Source organism: Zalophus californianus, chromosome 15, assembly GCF_009762305.2.
Source record: "Zalophus californianus isolate mZalCal1 chromosome 15, mZalCal1.pri.v2, whole genome shotgun sequence".
In the NCBI taxonomy this organism is placed as follows: Eukaryota; Metazoa; Chordata; class Mammalia; order Carnivora; family Otariidae; genus Zalophus; species Zalophus californianus.
Window position 1 is genome coordinate 68,522,432 of NC_045609.1, and position 20,673 is coordinate 68,543,104.

Here is a 20,673-nt window from a genome sequence, read left to right on the forward strand (position 1 = left end):
TTTGGAGTCTATTTTTGTGTGTGGTGTAAGGAAATGGTCCAGTTTCATTCTTCTGCATGTGGATGTCCAATTTTCCCAACACCATTTGTTGAAGAGACTGTCTTCCTGCTTTGTCAAAGATTAGTTGACCACAGAGTTGAGGGTCCATTTCTGGGCTGTCGATTCTGTCCCATTGATCCATGTGTCTGTTTTTGTGCCAGTACCATACTGTCTTGATGATGACAGCTTTTTAATAGAGCTTGAAGTCCGGAATTGTGATGCCACCAGCTTTGCTTTGCTTTTTCAACATTCCTCTGGCTATTCGGGGTCTTTTCTGGTTCCATACAAATTTTAGGATTATTTGTTCCATTTCTTTGAAAAAAGTAGATGGTATTTTGATAGGGATTGCCTTAAATGTGTAGATTGCTCTAGGTAGCATTGACATCTTCACAGTATTTGTTCTTCCAATCCATGAGCATGGAAGGTTTTTCCATTTCTTTGTGTCTTCCTGAGGCAAATTATTAAACCTCAGTTTTCTTATCTATGAAGTGGAGATACTACCAACATAATCTTTTTCTGAAGATTAATTTATTTCATTATAAATAGTCAGAGACCCTCAACTCTTTCAAAATGATGCTAAATTAACTCTAGGGGTAAGAGTGTAAATTTGAACAAAATTTACTGTTACCCAGGGCGTAGTCAGTGTCATTTTGATAACCTCTAATTAAGACATTGTAGTCATTTGGGTTAACAGAACTTCCAAAGTACTGATCATTGCCCGTTTGGCAGTTTCTTCAGACGGATTTGATCCAGTTTAAGGGGCTTTACTCTGCGTTTCATTCATTTTTGTCTGGAACTCAAAATTGCGTTGAATGTTCCATGATATTTTATGGTACCATTCATCTTTTCCTGCCTCATGAAGCTTCTTGATCAGCCCAGCTCCTAGTACTCCTTGTCTTTATGCATCTTTATATCTGGCTTCCTAAGTACTGATAGAAAAGACCAAGTATATAGGGTGGCAATTTATGAGGAAGCAATATTGTGTCATGGAAAGAGCCCTGGACTAGGAGAACCTAGATCACCCCGATGATGCTTGCTTGGTATATGGTCTTGGGCTCGTCTCTTTATGAAGACTTCTTCCATTAGTTATCTAATCTGGAAGATAAGAGATTTGGACCAGATAGTCTCTTAATTTTTGCTTCAAAGAATTAAATGAAAGACACTTCCTTGACTTAGTGGTAATATGTTAGTGAATACTTCTTAATCTTTAGAAGTCCAGTTACTTAAATGTGTTCCTTGTGTATTTAAGTGAAGCAGATTACCAATGAAAAACCTAATTTGTTTATCTACTTTTCTGTGCATGCTAGAGGGACAGTCATACAATTAAGTCTGTTTACATGAACTAAAATTTGTAGCCCTTCTTTATAGCTTATTCCTCACAGTCAGTGATATTTATAAAATTCCTGCATAAAATGTATGTGATAGCCCTGGGGTTTTTTCATATATTTCATTGGAAGAGTAAATTTTGACCATGGGGCAATCTGTGAATGACATGATGGTACTAATACATGTCATTAGTATGATTTAATAGCAATATCTGATACTTGCACATGGTGGCTTTAGAAAAAGCACTCAACACCTCTGAGTGTAGTTTCCTCTCATCTGTAAAATGTGATCCTTGAATCTAGTCTGAAATATTCCAAGAGAACTCTCAATAGAATCCATATCCATTATAACAATAAGACCCTAGTGCTTGTGGGACAGTTAAATCTTCTTCCATTGCGGCACTTACAAAGTGTTATCTGTATTACTTGGTGCTCCTCATTGCCCGTTGTTTGGGGTTTTTTTCTTTACTTTTCTCTATGCCTAGTTCCATTTATCCAAGTCTGTTGATTTCCATGTCAGTTGTATATAAAATCTTGGCTTGCAGTTGAAAGTAGTTCATGCCTTTAAACTTTTTTCTTTTCTTCTTTTTAAAGATTTTATTTATTTGTGAGAGGGAGAACACAAGCAGGGGGAGTGGCAGGCAGAGAGAGAAGCAGGCTCCCCACTGAGCAAGGACCCCAATACGGGACTAGATCCCAGGACCCTGGGATCATGACCTCAGCCGAAGGCAGACGCTTAACCGACTGAGCCACCCAGCATCCCTATGCTTTTTAGAATTTAAAATGAATTAAACTTCACCGGTCAATCTAAAGTTGTGGCTTGTTACAGTTTGTGCAGGGTCCAAATTGTTTTCTAAAACTTTAAATACCCTCATAATTTTACAGTAAATTTCATTAAGAAAAACCCTAACTTAATAAACCAGCATTTGTTGTTGTTGCTGTTGTTGTTGTAAGCAAATATGCTGCTTTGAAGTCTTGGCATATCTTTGGTTTTTGTTTTAAGTATGGAACAATAGTCCTGGGACTTGAAAGTACAACCATCTTTTTGCTTCTATTCTAGAAGAAGCTGTTAAAGTCTTTCCAGACTTAATTCTTGGGAGTTTTTTTAATAACTTTTCATAAGATTGTTTTTTACCATTCCCAGCCTAGGACTAATACAAACCAGATTGATTTGGGAGGAATTGTGAGATAGTAAACTAATTCAATTCATCTACCACTTATGGAGTCCCCTGCCTGTGGGAACTACAAACATAAGCAAAGAGATCTGGAAAATTGAAATAGAAATAGATAAGACTCAAGAAAAAATGGAAAACAAATGGACATTGAGTAGTACAGATGGCATTAACTGCCCAAATGGAGGAAAATGTAATTATCCCCCAAATCACTAGGATCTAACTGCTATAGTCTGCCATAAACATTTTTTTAAAAATCTCAAGGAAGCATTTCCAGTTCCCTTCCATCTCTAGCATATATTCAGTCTCTTCTCCCCCATCTCATATACAAACACACCTCTTTTCCTTTCTGTTTTCCATCTGACTATAACTTAGAGTTTCTACAATAGTGTTTGTCAAACTGTGGGTCACAACCCATTAGTAGACCAAGAATCTCTTTGACCAGTATTTTTTTTTAATGAAAAAGATTAAAATAGGAAATATCAGAATGTACCACATAGTAAGGGAAAGTACCATGACCTTATTTCAGTTGTATTATCTCATGTATGTGATTACACTTATAAAATGTATTTCTTATTGTGGATTGCCATTTTTAAAGAGTTTGAAAGCCGGGCGCCTGGGTGGCTCAGTTGGTTAAGCGACTGCCTTCAGCTCAGGTCATGATCCTGGAGTCCTGGGATCGAGTCCCACATCGGGCTCCCTGCTCAGCAGGGAGTCTGCTTCTCCCTCTGACCCTCTTCCCTCTCGTGCTCTCTCTCATTCTCTCTCTCTCAAATAAATAAATAAAATCTTTAAAAAAAAAAAAAAGTTTGAAAGCCATCGTTCTGGAGTATTTCATCTGTTTGTGCCTTGAACCTAAATTTCTTTATAAACATACATGTTGGGTGGTTATTTCATAAATAATTTGGATAAGATTTTTTAAACTAGAATTTTTGCTTATGCCTGATATCTTGTTTCTAATCTGTATGGCCAGAGTAAAACCCATGGTGTTGACAGTAAGTTTTATAACTTTACTTTGTAAAAAAAAAAAAAAAAATCTGTTTTCCTGCATTATTTTCAATTCAAAGAATCCTCTTAGAAGATGAATATTTTTCCCACTAATGGGAGTTCATACTGATTTGCACTGGTTTATGTTGCTTTGAAGTACTAGAAAGCATGACTGTATATATGTAACATGAAAAATAGGATTGGTTGTTAAAACTACAATGAGATGTCACTTTACACCTGTCAGAATAGCTAAAATCAAACACACAAGATGTAGCAAGTGTTGGCAAGGATGTGGAGAAAAAGGAACCCTCATGCACTGTTGGTGGGAATGCAAACTGGTGTATCCACTGTGGAAAACAGTATGGAGGTTCCTCAAAAAAATTAAAAATAGAATTATCATATGATCCAGTAATTCCACTATTGGGAATTTACTCAAAGAAAACAAAAGCAATAATTCAGAAAGCTATATACACCCCTGTGTTTATTGCAGCATTATTTACAATAGGCAAAATATGGAAGCAATCCAAGTGTCCATCAATAGATGATAAAGAAGATGGATGTGTATGTGCACATACACATGTACGTGCGCACACCCCCCCACACACATGGAATATTACTCAGCCATTAAAAAAATGAAATATTGTCATTTGCAGCAGCATGGATGGACCTAAAGGGTATAAGGCAAAGTGAACTGAGTCAGGAAAAGAGAAATACCATTTATTTTCACTCATATGTGGAATTTAAGAAACAAACAAAAAAACAGATCCTTAAATAGAGAACAAACTAGTAATAGCCAGAGAGGAGGGGAGGGGGGTTGAATAGATAAAGGTGATTAAGAGGAGCACTGAGAAAGGTGATTAAGAGGAGCACTGAGAAATGTATTGAATCATATTGTATACCTGAAACTAATATAACACTGCATGTTAATTATACTTGAATTTAAAAAAAGGGTCGGTTAATTTTATTTACTTTTTATTTTTTTTTAAAGATTTTTAATTAATTTTTTAACAGAGAGACAGCGAGAGAGGGAACACAAGCAGGGAGCATGGGAGAGGGAGAAGCAGGCTTCCCGCCGAGCAGGGAGCCCGATGTGGGACTCGATCCCAGGACCCTGGGATCATGACCTGAGCCGAAGGCAGACACTTAACGACTGAGCCACCCAGGCGCCCGGGTTGGTTAATTTTAAAGAGAAGGAACCCTGGAACTGAATTGTTTCCATATCCTCTAGAAGCAGAAATATGTATGCTTAGTTTAGTTGTTCAGGATTAAGAAAAACTTTATTCCCTTAAAATAATCTACCACTTTATTCTCTTAAAATAACCCTCCTTGGGAAGCAGTATAGTGAAGATGCATGACTCCCTTCCAAACCATGGCAATTCTGGTACTTTTCTTTCGTTTGCTTGCTTGTTTGTTTGGAAAGGTTTTACCAGTCTCAAAAACAAAAAATAATCAGTGCTACTGAGTAGCTGGAATTGGCATTTGAAAAGAAGTACTAGCTTACCTCTGGGTCTGGGTTGTGATGAAGACCACTGACCTAGAGAGCTACGGACTAGATTTAAATCCCCGGTCCACCACTTGCTAGCTCTTTGGCCTGGGACAAGTTACTTCTCAATGATTTTATTTCCTGATTTGTAAGATGGAGATAACACCTACCTCATGGGATTAAGAGAAGTAAATAAACTAATGTATATAAAGTTCAGTAGCTAGCATATTCTTGCCTTCTTTGTTAAAGATTAATTGACCGTATAATTGCAGGTTTATTTCTGAGCTTTCTATTCTCTTCCATTGATCTAAGTGTCAGTTTTTGTGCCATTATCAAACTGTTTTTATTATTACAGTTTTGTAGTATAACTTGAAGTCTGGAATTGTGATACCTCCAGTTTTGTTTTTCTTTTTCAACATTGCTTTGGCTATTCAGGGTCTTTTGTGGTTCCATATAAATTTTAAGATTGTTCTAGTTCTGTGAGAAATGCTGTTGGTGTTTTGATAGAGATTGCATTAAATCTAGGTAGTATGCGCATTTTAACAATATTTGTTCTTCCAATCTGTGAGCATGGAATGTCTTTCCATTTCTTTGTGTTGTCTTCAATTTCTTTCATCAGTATTATAGTTTTTGGAGGTCTTTCCCCTCTTTCATTAAGTTTATTCCTAGGCATTTTATTTTTGGTGCGGTTGTAAATGGGATTGTTTTCTTAATTTTCTGCTGTTTTATTATTAGTGTATAGGAATGCAACAGATTTCTGTACATTAATTTTTGTATCCTGTGACCTTACTGAATTCATTTATCAGTTCTGGTAGTTTTTTGGTGGAGTCTTTAGGGTTTTCTTTATACGGCATCATGTCATCTAATGCAAGAATTTTTAATCTTACTGTTTGCTTGGTCTAAGTTGCACCAGGGCAGCTGTAGAGATGAATTCTATCAGAGAAAAATGTTATTAGAGACAAATACAGTAATCTCACTGGTTGTTAACTGTGTTTTAAAGATGAGACCAGATATCTCTGGTTTTTATCAGATCAGATCCCTAAGAAGAAAGTGGCCTTTACCACCTTCTTCCTGAATCTGTCTAGAGAAGTGTGATTATCATGATAATTAAGTGACTCAGCTGTTCACATGGTTTCAATAGCTTTTTACTGTTTCTTGAATTTGAAGCACTATCTGCTGTAGTCTGGCAACCTTAGTAATTCCTCCTAGGAAGTTGAATCATTGGAAAAACTTAAAGGAAAATTTTTAGACTTAAAAAACTGTGTTTCTCTCATATGTTAGTAAATTACATTCTCTATAAAATGTAGGGTCATTAAATATGGCCAAAGTTTGGTCTAACATAAAGAGAAGCTCTAGTGACAATACTCACTAATTGTGGAAATTTTGCCATTTTAGATGTGAGGTTTTACTTTCAGAGATTTTGATTGTTGCTCCTAAAGATTCAGTTAGTAGTTGATGACATTATTATAATTGAATTGAAGAGTTTTCATTACCTCTGAAAATATCAGTTTCCAATTTAGCACTTTAAGAGAATTTACCTTAATAAAAAATTGTTCTAATATTTTTTGAGAAGCTACTTTCTAAAGAAAGTTGCCACTGGTACTTTCTGGGTAAAAAAAAAAAAAACTCTGCTTGACCTCCATAAAATCTAATTTAATACTTATCATGAATGTCCTCGTTTGTGTTTATTAATGCAGATAACAAGGGGAGTCGCTGACTTGAAGCATGAGTTCAGATGCCAGCCAAGGTGTGGTCACTACTCCTCCTCCTCCCAGCATGCCTCACAAAGAGAGGTATTTTGACCGCATCAATGAAAATGACCCAGAATATATTAGGGAAAGAAACATGTCTCCTGATCTACGACAAGACTTCAATATGATGGAGCAGAGGAAACGAGTTACTCAGATCCTGCAAAGTCCTGTGAGTTGAAATAATTAGAAGGCTATAATCTTTCTTCTCTCTGGAAACCTTGATACAGAGTGAGGTAGGAGGTATCTTAAAGTATGCTCACATTAGAAGGGGGGTGCAGGAAGAGTGACTGCTAGTTGCCCCCAATCTTTCAGAGGTAAAATGAACACCTAATTTATATATTTAATTTGCAAAGCTTTAATAACAAACTACTATTGTCTTGGTGGTGTAAATTTTCTTTGTGTGATTTCTGAGTGTAATACTTCATTAGAGGAGTTCAAAAGATCAGCCGAGCTAGGATACCCAGTTCAGAGTGAGTATCTGTGTAGAAAAGAAAGGAATGACTGAATTGTTGCGAACCAAGAAGTGAATTAGATACATCCCATGCACATATTTTCTTCTTTCTTTGTGTACCTTGACACACAGAGCAGCATAGGAAGACTTAAGGTTTTTGAGGTGGTCTTTGATTTGGCAGCCTAATGTTACGTACACCTAATGCAGGCACACATATATGCATACGTACCAAACTAACTAAATTAAAAGTGGATTATAAACTTAAGCTGAAAATTCTGTCTGCACAGTAATATACAGACTTTGTAAATCATATTTAAGTGATTTGTTAGTTTTCTTACAAACCCTTAGTGGAATTGCAAATGTCATATATCAGTGATGGAAAATGAGAGAATAGCTTGATTTAAGATGCAAAATGAATTAATAACTTTATGCATAATGAAGAACATGGACCCCTATAAGGTAGAGTTCAGCAAACATATACACGTGATGCCCATGTTGGGATTATATTAGATTTTCATCTTCAGTACTAAAATAAGCACCAAGACAGGGGCGCCTGGGTGGCTCAGTCGTTAAGCCTCTGCCTTCAGCTCAGGTCATGATCCCAGGGTCCTAGGATGGAGCCCCACGTCAGGCTTGCTGCTTAGTGGGAAGCCTGCTTCTCCCTCTCCCACTCCCCCTGCTTGTGTTCCCTCTCTCGCTTTCTCTCTGTCAAAATAAATAAATAAAATCATAAATAAATAAATAAATAAATAAAATAAGCACCAAGGCATAGAACTGCCTAAGGTGGCCCTGGTAAATCATTTTTGTTGTGCCCTTGTGAATTTAATCACAGAGGTTGAGCCCAAAGCCAAAGGGGAATTCCACCGTGAGTAATTCAGCTATACCAGTGACCTAGATAAAAGCAAGTACAAGTTATAAAAGCAGTGCAAGCTTTGAAGAATTTAAGTATAGCTTAACTTTAAACCTATCCTTTAAATAAACCCGTAAAGAAATCCTTTCCCAATGGAAAGGAGATTAACCAGAGGATTCATCATGAGGGAGTAAATGTTCAGTGCCTTCTTTTATGCAAACCTAAACTCTCTGTGTTTATAAATACTTGAAAGGCACATTAATTATTTGGATTAAAATAGATATATTCCCTCTTCTAAAGAAACACACCCCACTTTTAAGAATTAACTTATTTGCCAAATGATTACAGTAACATGTAGTATAAAGTAACAGGGAATGAGATGAAATTCAGATTTTGTTAAAAGTTGTTAAATACTGAGATTTCTTTTAGAAATGTTCCAAAAAGGACCATTCAGTTTTAACTATAACGTTTAAAAGGAAAAAGTACTAAGCAGCATTTCCTTGCCAGGGCTTTCGTTTTAATTTCTCCATTAAATAAAGACAGCATAACTTTGAGTAGATGTTCTGATTTTTTTTATACCTATGTATTTTCGTTTGTAAATTGGCTAGAAGTATCAATTTCACCTATGCCTTAGAGAACTAAATGAAATTACGGGAAAAGCCAGACATACCGATTGTCATTTCCATATTCACATAGCGAGAGGTAATTTTCAGCCCAGATAGGAACAGAGAAGATTGAAAAGAATTGTGGATTGATCATCTTTTCCCTAGATCTTTGCTAGTGAATTTAAAATCTCATTTGTGAAAGACTTAGAAAAGTGTGTAAGTTTTGTCTTCTCTGTTTTGGGACAACAGTTGTCAAATTTCTTTTAATACAACAAACTTTTAAAACAACAAAGGATATAACCCATGGTGACCTGTGTTAGTATCTGTTGCTAAATAACAAATTACCTTGAAACTGTACAACTTAAAACAACAAGCATTTATTATCTCTTCGTTTCTCTGGGTCAGGAATTCAGGAGCAGCTTAGCTGAGTGGTTCTGGCTCAAGGTCTTACACAAAGTTGCAGTCAAGACATCATCCAGGGCTGCTGTCATCTGAAGGCTTGACCGGCCTGGAGGTTTCCACTCTTGAGATGGGTCACTCATGTGGGTATTGGCAAAGGGCCACAGTTCCTGGCCACATGGACCTTTACCTGAGGCAATTTGAGTGTTCTCCTCCAGAGCATGTATCTGAGAGAGAACCAGGAGGAGTCTGCAGTGCATTTCATGACTTAATCTCAGACATTAAACACCATCACTTCCACCATATTTATAGTTAGAAGTGAGTCACTAAGTTCAGCTCATACACAAGAGAGAGGAATTAATATCCACCTTTTGACAGGAGGATTTTCCACTCTCTGATCACAATTGAATTTAAAAGCACTTCTCTCTGCCGCAACTTATTTAACTTCCTTCCACATGGAAAATACACTCACTCTCTTCTCACACCCCTGCAGAAGTCTCATCTCATTAGACTATTTTCCTGAATCCAGAATCTTACTAAATCTGTTCCAGCTGCGGATGATGCTCCTCAGGTGTGATTCCTTAAGTACAGTTCCTTTAGTACAAGTCCTCTAAATTTTTTTTTTTTTTTTTTTTTAGATTTTATCTATTTTTATTTGACAGAGACAGCAAGAGCAGGAACACAAGCAGGGAGAGTAGGAGAGGGAGAAGCAGGCTCTCTGCAGAACAAGGAGCCCGATGTGGGACTTGATCCCAGGACCCTGGGACCATGACCTGAGCCAAAGGCAGACGCTTAACGACTGAGCCACCCAGGTGCCCCAAGTCCTCTCAATTCTATACACCAGAGAACTAAAGAGACAAGTTATCTGCCCTCACACACAGCCAGTGGTGGGGAAACACATTCCTGTTCAAAAAGGAAATTAGGGGTGCAAAGGAATAACTGGTCCATAGCAGTTGTGAAATCCATCTGGGCAAATGTTTGGAAGTTCCCTTGATGAAGACCCAGTCCTTCTACTTTCAAGGGGGTGACTCTCTAGCTAGTGGCTCTGCCCTCTGGGCTTTTCATTCTACCCCCTGAATCATCTTTCCTTTTCTTTGAATGGTAGCCTGTGGTTGTTTTTTTTCCTCAGCCTTCTTCCTTCTTATAGAGGCTTAAGGTTCAAAGACCTCTTTTCTTTTGGAACTACCTTTGTTCCTTTATGCCCAAGCTTGCAGTGTTTCTGCAAATATAATTCTCTTAAAAACCTATGTGTCTTCTATGATATTGGGGTTCACTCTGTTAGACAAAACCCATAACTAATAAAGATCAAAACTCCAAAAACTTTAGAATACTCATGGAAGAAATTGAGGAAGACACAAAGAAATGGAAAAACATTCCATGCTCATGGATTGGAAGAACAAGTATTGTTAAAATGTCTATGCTACCTACAGCAATCTACACATTCAGTGCAATCCCTATCAAAATATCATCAACAGAACTGGAACAAATAATCCTGAAATTTGTATGGAACCAGAAAAGACCCCGAATAGCCAAAGGAATGTTGAAAAAGAAAACCAGAGCTGGTCGCATCACAGTGCCAGACTCAGGCTCTATTACAAAGCTGTAATCATCAAGACAGTATGGTACTGGCACAAAACAGACACATAGATCGGTAGAACAGAATAGAGAGCCCAGAAATGAACCCTCAATTCTGTGGTCAACTAATCTTTGACAAAGCAGGAAAGAATGTCCAATGGAAAAAAAGACAGTCTCTTCAAAAATGGTGTTGAGAAAATTGGACATCCGCATGCAGAAGAATGAAACTGGACCATTTCCTTACATCACACACAAAAATAGACTCAAAATGGATGAAAGACTTAAATGTGAGACAGAAATCCATCAGAATCTTGAGGAGAACACAGGCAGCAACCTCTTCGACCTTGGCCGCAGCAACTTCTTGCTAGACATGTCTCCAAAGGCAAGGGAAGCAAGGGCAAAAATGAACTATTGGGACTTCATCAAGATGAAAGCTTTTGCACAGCAAAGGAAACAGCAAAAACAACCGACAGAATGGGAGAAGATATTTGCAAATGACATATCAGATAAAGGGCTAGTATCCAAAATCTATAAAGAACTTATCAAACTCAACACCCAAAGAACAAATAATCCAATCAAGAAATGGGCAGAAGACATGAACAGACGTTTCTACAAAGAACACATCCAGATGGCCAACATGAAAAAATGCTCAACATCACTCGGCATCAGGAAAATACAAATCAAAACCTCAATGAGATACCACCTCACGTGAGTCAGAATGGCTAAAATTAACAAGTCAGGAAATGACAGATGTTGGTGAGGATGCAAAGAAAGGGGAACCCTCCTACACTGTTGGTGGGAATGCAAGCTGGTGCAGCCACTCTGGAAAACAGTATGGAGGGTCCTCAAAAAGTTGAAAATAAAGCTGCCCTATGACACAGCAGTTGCACTGGATATTTACCCTAAAGATACAAATGTAGTGATCCGAAGGGACACTTGCTCCCCAATGTCTGTAGCAGCAGTGTCCACAATAGCCAAACTATGGAAAGAGCCCAGATGTCCATCAATAGATGAATGGATAAAGATGTGGTATATATCTACAATGGAGTATTATGCAACCATCAGAAAATGAGATCTTGCCATTTGCAACGACATGGATGGAACTAGAGTTTATTATGCTAAGCAAAATAAGTCAATCAAAGACAATTTATCATATGATCTCACTGATATGTGGATTTAAGAAATAAGGCAGAGGATCACAGGGGAAGAGAGGGGAAAAAATGAAACAAGATGAAACCAGAGAGGGAGACAAACCATAAGAGACTCTTAAGAAACAAACTGAGGGTTGCTGGGAGGTGGGGTGGGCGGAAGGGGTAGCTGGGTGATGGACATTGGGGAGGGTATGTTTATAATGAGCACTGGGTATTATGTAAGACTGATGAATCACAGACCTGTACCCCTGAAACAAATAATACATTATATATTTAAAAAAATCAAAATCAAAGATATTACTAATTTTTATTTGTAAGAAACAGGTTTGCAAGCCTTCTATTTAAAATATTGAGTTTATTTGAGAAGAAAGGGAAATAGAGAAACTAATAAAAGCAAAGTATAATACTTTTTTTAATTAAGCCCCCTATTAACACCTATTATGGGCAGCTGTTATGTATCAAATCCTATTTAATCCTCAAAACAACTTAATCAAAAAAGTATTAATATCTCTAGTTTACAGATGAATAAACTGAAACTTAGAGGTCTTAGAAAACTTGCTGAAGTTCTTATAAGTTTGGGCTCTGAGTGTAAACTCCAAAACTCATGCTCTTAACCAGTAGGCTGTACCACTTAAAGCATTCAGTAACAATGAAAAAACTCCACCCATATATTATTATTGCTTTATTCATCATCAAATTCTGTTGCTAAGATTAATTCAACCCAACACAAGTAGAGTTTTCAATCATAAGACATTTTGCTGTCTGTAAATTTGGTTGACAAACACAGTACCTTATTGCCTTCAGCTAAGAAAATAAGAGAAAAGAACGTCTCATCCTGACTCCCAAGTATTACTTCTTTCTAGGAATTTCACAGTCTTTTGTCAAAACCTAAACCAGGTTTAGCTAGAGATCTTGTTAATGCACTAAGGAGAATCTACAAGTTTTCTTTGACCAGTATACTCCTCATACATATGTCTATGGAGACCCTAGATTATCATTAACCCCCTTATCTCAGAATGAAGTGTCCAGGGCAAACTGTTGAAACTAAATGATGCTTCACCAACATTAAAGAAGCATGTTAAGTTGAAAAACTAACAGGACATTGTGCATAGTAGATATTTAGTTAAAATTCCACATACATACTTGGATGGATGGCTATATGAATAGCTGGGTGGACTTTGAGTCATTAAACACTCGAATATTGTCCACCAAGCTCCTGCTGAACTTGACAACCTAATATGGAAAACATCTGGTGGGTTTCAGAAAAAGAATCAATGTTCTTAAACCTTACCACTATGGGAAGCAGTTTAGACTGGTTGATGGAAGTGTGCAGTGTTACTCTGAAAGTTAGAACGACAGGAGTATATAGGTGGTGATAGCTCAGGCACATGACACACTAACATTTCTTAATAGGGCAATGTGTAATGCTACAAGTTTACATCGAAGATAGGAGAAACTTCAAAGCCATATACATTTTAGAATATCACTGTAAGGCCTAAAATGTTAACAGGGCACCAGAGGGCGCCTGTGTGGCTTAGTTGGTTAAGCGTCTGAACTCTCAATTTCAGCTCAGGTCAGGGTTGTGAGATTGAACCCCACATCAGGCTCCGTGCTGGGTGTTGGAGCCTGCTTAAGATTCTCTCTTTCCCTCTCCCCCTGTCCCTCCTCCCCTCACTCTCTAATAAAAAAAAAAAGTTAACAGGACACCTTAATTAGATTAGTTGATCAAAAGCACCATGATTTATCTGGTTGCTTTGGAAGTTTAAGGTACAAGAATTCTTTATTAATTTTGTTTGCGTTTTTATTACATGCCAGCATCACAAAAAGATACTATTCTAACCTTTAGCTTCATATTAATTAAGACTTAGGCTGAGGACAAAGACTATCCAAAAGAAAGTTTGGTTTATTTGTTTTTTCTCCTTTCAACAGGACCAGTGGTAATCTATTTCCAAATGAATACATTTCTTAATGGAGAAATTCTAAGTAAGTTTGTTATGCTCCTAATCCCACTTTGGGAGAGATCTAATAACATAATTGCAGGGTGCCTTGGGAGCAGCATGCTAGTCTGTAATCTTTTTTTCTTTTTGCTCCAATTTTTCACTCTAGTAATTATTATGAGATAGAACATCCAGATGTGAATATTTAAAATCTATCTATGATATTTACCAGCATTCTGTTATTTAATGTCCATAAGTTAAACATTATTTACAAATCAGCCTATGTGATTTTCTTTTTTATTTTATTTTTTTTAGCCTTAACTGAAATAATTGCATCAGGTCAGTTTCTTTTATCAAATTGGTCCTCTTTTCTGTAATTTAAAATACCTTTCATCCAATACCACTTTCTTGTAAAAGCTCTGATCCTAGATACAGAAGCTAAGATCTCATACTTCAAGATAATTCTACCTTTGGTTTATAGGATACATGAGTATGTTTGTACTTAAAGTATACTCTTACCTCCAAATCTTTCATGTTTTTATAATCATGTTTATTTTTATTCATACCTTATGAATTCAGAGTTTATGGGATCACTCCCTCAGTATTGACAGACGATGTATAAAATGAAAGGGTATAAGATTCAGATAAGGCTTTTAAGGTACCTTCTTTTAACTTAAACATTTTGTTTCTCATCTAGTGATTTTTTGGACATGTGTCTAATGAGAGAGCTGTCCAAACTATAATGCTCTGGGGACAAACCAAGTTTTCAAGTAGAATTTTGTTGTTTGAGTTGAAGAATTAAGTGACTTTTCAAAAATCTATGACATTTAGTGAAGATTCATTTCTTACTAAAAAAAAAAAAAAAGATGCATTTCTCCCATTAGATGATGTACATACCTAATTACACAGGAAGAATTTCTCCTTCAAGTAACAGACTTTTAAGATGCTTTTCTAGAGCTTCAAATTTCAGTGCTAAAAACCTTTGAAATGGATTTTGCTATTGTTAACTCAATCAAGATTGAGATCAGGTTCTTTACTTTCTTTCCTTGTATTCTAGGAAAAGAAAAAGAAAAACAAGTTGCCTAGGTGGCTCAGTCAGTTAAGCTTCTGCCTTTGGCTCAGGTCATGATCCCAGGGTCCTGGGATTGAGTCCCGCATCGGGCTCCCTGCTCAGTGGGGAGTCTCCCTCTCCCTCTCCTTCTGCGACTCCCCCTGCTCATTCACTCTCTCTCTCTCCCTCTCTCAAATAAATAAATAAAATCTTTAAAAAAAAAACTCTAATTTACTATTTTATTAATTGAGTATTGAACTAGACACTCAGACTCTAGCAATGTGAAAATCACAGTCCCAACCATCCAATATCATGGTGTAGTAGAGTAGGAAAAGTAAATCACAATCTTATGACAGGTACCCTAAGTGTAGTAAAGGTAAATGTTAAAAGAATTTAGAGAAGGATGGAAAGAGAAGAAATTGGGAGATCCCATCTAATTGGGTGATTAAAGGAGAGACTTCAAGAAGAAGGTGGCATTTAAGATGAGTGTGAGATAAAGGTTGAGAACTGATTAGGTAGAGGAACAGAGGAAGCCAGCATTTCCCTTTGGCAAAATAGAGTGAGCAGGGATAGAAAAGTACAGGTTGTGATCAGAGTGATGAGCAAACCTCATAGGCTAAACCAGAGCATAAGGTAGTAACGGTAGATATAGCCAAAATGTTATATGACAGATTATAGAGATCCTGGAGTACCAGACCATCTTGGCCTGTTAGGAGTCGGCCCATTTTCTCATCACTTCCAGTTTTAATCTGTTTATATGAATGTTTTTATATGTACATATATGCACATGGTGCTTGCTTTGGATCTGGGTTCACCACCACACATTAGCTATGTGACATAGGAAACTCACTTAACTTGAGCTTCAGTTTCCTCGTTGGTAAAATGAACCTTGTGGGGTTGTTGTGACAATTAAATAACATAAAAGCAAGCCATGTAATGACTAGCACATAGCAGGCAAGTATTTTTGTGAAAATTGTATGCATGAGTTATATACAGCATTGCTGAGTGAAAGCATTTTATGGCAACACTTGGAAGATTATATAATCACAATTCCTTAGACTATATTTTGGTTTTCTTGAAGGTCTCCAAAGAATCTATCATCCTGATGGCAGTCTGGCTTATTCATGTTCATGTATTCATGCATTCAAGGTGTAAAAACTCCCACGATCTCCTCTGTTCTGTTTCAAAGAGATAGAGAAGACATGGTTTATGCTGTGGCTTTATATATATGTTGTTTGATGTTTTAACCTGACTCCTCTAGTGGACACTCTAGGGAATTGTTGGTTTAATCTGACTTTAGAAGCCCACCTTGCTGCCCTGTGTATAAATTAAGTTTTTCATTCTGCTTTGATGGGAGAAGTCCCAGCTATAAGAGGGCAAGTACTTTGGTACTTGTGGATCATCATCATCTGCCACTATATAAATTTTTTGCTCCATCATTACAACATAATGCTCTAATCTAGCCTAAGAAGTTTACTCTGTATTTCTGATCACAACGTGCCTGCTGCCTTATTAGTTGTATTTGGTTTCTGTGATACAACGCATCTCCTATAAAATTAGGGAAAGATTCTGTGCCCAGCTGAGAGTTCCAGATTTCAACCTTTACTCCATTTACTTATTAGCTGTGCAACCTTGAGCAAATCATTGCCTATCTCAGGACTTTGTTGTGAGATTCAAATGAATCAGCTATAAAGGATTATTATATTAACATTGGATTTTAGTAGAAATATGATTAACTGTCATCATAAAGATATGTTTTTATTTTAATACAATATTTTAAAGCTTACTATGTTTATAGATACATTTTTAAAACCAGCTGAAATAATTTCTTTATCATTAGTTTTTATAATGTCTTATGACTTAGGTAGTTATCTGAATAATATTTCAAACATATTTGAAACATTAATGAGTTATAAATGTTCATGACAAAATAATAAATCCTTTGTTATAGAAGAATTCTTATCTGTCGAAGCACTTACAACTGTATAAAAAGGCTAGGGAAATTTCATTTACTTTGAAAATTATTTTCCTATACTGTGTAGAAGCTATTCACTAGCCTTATGGGGGAAATTCATATTTTTCTCTTAACTGATTTTAGAGGGCTTATATATCTCCCCTTATGACACTGTGGATCATCCCAAAATTTTAGGGTGGTGCCCACCATATTGTGGGATGTATGAAAGTGGAAAAAGCATTTTCACTAATGAAAATAGCATTTGGCCTGAGTTTTTGCCTTGGACAATTACTGCCTTGGACAAATTTTTCGACCTTTCTTATTTAGCTTTCTCATCCCACCCAGCAGAAGTGTCTCATCAGTTTATAAATAGTTGTGATTCTCTTGAACAACTGGTTGGTTTTTAATCTTAAAGCCATTGTGTATCAGCATACTGAGCAGATTATCTTAATTCATGTTGGCTGCTAGAGAGTTTAGATAAAATTTGGCCAATCTCTAGCAAATGCCTACAGTTTTATAGCATGTACTTTGTATCTTAACCTCCTTCCTGGCTCTGACTAATCTCCTTATGCTTATTTCTTCCTTAGCTTAATTTTTCTAACCTATATTTGTTTTTTTATAATTTTAATCTATGGAATCTGTCTTAAATTCTTCCTGGAACATTGTGAGGTGGGGTACTCACTAAAATGATCCCCATTTCTCAAAGCTATTGCAGTGTAAATCATGAGTGATACACATTGTAGGTATTATTATTAATTATTATTTTACTGAATAAAAGAATATTGGTTATAGCTGCTTTCAGCTGACGGAAAGTTTAAACAGGATTTGGTTTTGAAGGGAAAATACAGTTTCAGAAGAGTCAACTGGCCCATTGCCAATGTCCAGAAGTTTTCTATAGTTTATATAAAGGTAAATGAGTATATATAGAAGATTCATTTCCTTTCAGCCTTAAATATGGTAAAATACTCATGTTACTCATCTGTATGAAGCTCACAACCACTTTATGTTCACTAAGTCTTAGAAATGGAGTCTTCTGATCAGTGTAATGTGTCTTTGTAAAGGATATTTTATAGGATAGTTTCTGTGGTTTAAATCATATATTTAAATGAACTAGATACAGTCAATGGAATTAGATGTTTAGAATTTGTATAATTGTGCTGATGATTTACATTTAACAAGCCTCAAATTTGTAAAAGAAAAACCATGTTTAACTGGTATAAACTGTTCCATGAACTCAGAATTCAAATATAGTCACTAGTATTTTTTTTAAGATTTATTTATTTATTTGAGAGAGAGCACAAGTGGGAGGGGCAGAGGGCGAGGGAGAGAGAATCTGAAGCGGACTCTGCGCTGAGCGCACAGCCCAACATGAAGCTTGATCCCACAACCCCAAGGTCACGACCTGAGCCGAAACCAAGAGTCGTATGCCTAACTGCACCATCCAGGTGCCCCTGGTCACTAGTACTTTTTAAATCACTCAAACATCCACCTGCTGTATTAGTAGAAAATACAGCATCTTCCTCTTGGAATTTCTACTCCCCTCTAAGCTGTCCCAAGAACGTCAGTGGCTTACATAGTTCAAAAGGGTTCATCAGTGACTTCTATATCCAAAATGTGGTGTGTACATATGTCTGCATGTGCGTATGTGAGTCATGCTAAAGTGCATACAGCCCATGGCCACTGGACCTCCCTGGTGTTGAAAACTACTCTTACTCTGTCCAATAGAAGATACAGATTCATTGTTGACCCAGATGCCTGTACAGGCCGCCATGGTGCATTAGGGAAGGATGACCTCCCTCTTCCTGTGCTAAGCTCAGTTAGGGTGTTGCATGGTGCTCCATGGTTGAGCTCCCAAGATTACAGCGGTTAGCACTCAGCTCTTCACATCACAGATACCTCTCAACTATTGTTCTGAAAGCAACACAAGCATTGAGTCAGGACTGGTCTTAATATCTGCAACCTCATAGCTTCAAACCACATTTCTCCTTTCCTCCATGGGGTTCCTATGCCTTTTTTTTTTTTTTTTTTTTTTAAGAAGTCCTTTCTGAAAACCTCTGAGTTATTCAGCTATCCTCTAAGCAAGGCTACATCTAAGCAGGGACTCCAGGAGATCTTATTCCCAGCCTTACAAGGAAGGCTACTGTTGGTGACTCAAAGGAAATTCACCCTCTGATGAAGATTATTCCAGTGATCTTCAAGGGGTTAGTATGTACTCTTCTTGGAGGTAGTGATTCCAAGGCAGTTTTCTACCTTCTCCCTTTTAGGTGAAGTGGGAAAAAATTGAACTTAATTTCTGGCAGGCATTCTGCTTCACATGTAACCAAGAGCAAGGTTTAGAGAATTTATATCGCAAGAGCTTTCATGTTTAAAATGAATGAAAAAAGGCTTGAGCAAGAGAACAAATAATGAATTTAATAAGTATTGGTCGGGTGTTATGGAAATAAAAATGAGTGATTTCAATTCAAGCAATTTGAGAGGTTTCAGATGATGAATCATATTAGCAACTCAAGGGTTAGTAGAATAGAGAATTTCTCTTAATGTTCAGAATTCTTATTTATATAAACAGTTTCTGACACATGTAGATATGCCCGCAAAAGAAAAGATACAGCAGAATTCGAGAACAGGAACATACAGTACCCAAAGTTGGGGGAAAAATGTCCTTTCTTTAGCACAGTGTTGCAGAAGGGGAGTAATCAGTTCTCCACTCTTATCAGTTTGCTTTCAGTGTTTGTGGAGCTAGGGGATTGCAGTGGAAATCATAAAATGGAAGCCGTGATATACTTAGTATGTCTTAGTGAAGACTTCTGCTGTGAGGCAGTCTGTAGTCAGAGCCTTGTCCCATTCAAATACGGACTCTAGCCTAACCTAGATAATGAGGCTGCTAGACAAGGAATGGCTCTCTGTTTCCATCAGTCTATACTTGGTACTCTAGTTCCATATTGTTAACAGGGTTGTTTCATCTATATCTGTCTGTTGTAGATGTTATAGTAGCTCATTTTCTTTGAGATTAAGAATTCCTAATGATTTTTCCCTCCCCTGAAAGCGCGCTTCTTGCTGCTGCTTTCAGTGCTTTATTGTTTTGTTTTATATCTGTTTTAAAGTAGTGTAGATGAAAGCTTATTTAAAAGAAGGATGGGGAAAAGATTGATTATAGAGAAAGTTATGTTTGGATCGTTCTGCTCCAAGTGAGGTATATGTGCTCAGTGGTTATTTTTATGTGTTTCAGGCCTTTCGGGAAGACCTGGAATGCCTTATTCAAGAACAGATGAAGAAAGGCCACAACCCAACTGGATTGCTGGCATTACAGCAGATCGCAGATTACATCATGGCCAATTCTTTCTCAGGCTTTACTTCACCTCCCCTCAGTACGTCAGTTTTGGAAAGTTTATTAATTTTTTTTAATTTTTATTTTAATTCAATTAACATATAATGTATTATTGGTTTCAGAGGTAGAGGTCAGTGATTCATCAGTCTTATATAATACCCAGTGCTCATTACATCAAGTGCCCTCCTTAATGTCCATCACCCAATTACGCCGTCTCCCTACCCCCCTCCCCTCCAGCAACACTCAGTTTGTTTCCTAAGATTAAGAGTCTCTTATGGTTTGTCTCCCTCTCTGGTTTTGTCTTGTTTCGTTTTTCCTCTCTTCCCCTATGATCCTCTGCCTTGTTTCTTAAATTCCACATATTAGTGAGATTATATGATAATTGTCTTTCTCTGGCTTATTTCACTCAGCATAACACCCTCTAGTTCCATCGATGTCGTTTAAATAGTTTTGGGAAGTTTAAAAAATTATGATTTTTTTCTCTACTTTGAACACTGTACATCTCTGGCAGCCTACTCTGCTCTGGTTCAGTCCTTAAGTTTATAACGTCTAATACTTAGAGTAACAAAGTGTTAAAATCTCTTACCTTTTCTTCCCAACCAGGCATTTACTAGACTT

General features: G+C 37.0%; 1 protein-coding gene across 6 annotated transcripts in view; it reads left to right on the plus strand.

The window, feature by feature from the left end:
• The window catches only part of ADD3 (adducin 3), a 127,857-nt gene that overhangs the window by 88,588 nt on the left and 18,596 nt on the right, over positions 1–20,673 (plus strand). For 5 of the 6 annotated variants that reach the window (XM_027594035.2, XM_027594044.2, XM_027594028.2 and 2 more), the window contains 2 exons: positions 6,704–6,926; positions 19,957–20,095. In XM_027594035.2, coding sequence (XP_027449836.1) covers positions 6,732–6,926; positions 19,957–20,095 — 334 coding nt within the window. In that variant the 5' untranslated portion in view covers positions 6,704–6,731. Of the gene's footprint in view, positions 1–6,703; positions 6,927–13,717; positions 13,772–19,956; positions 20,096–20,673 lie in introns of those variants that run through there. The other variant, XM_027594070.2, reaches the window with a different exon arrangement.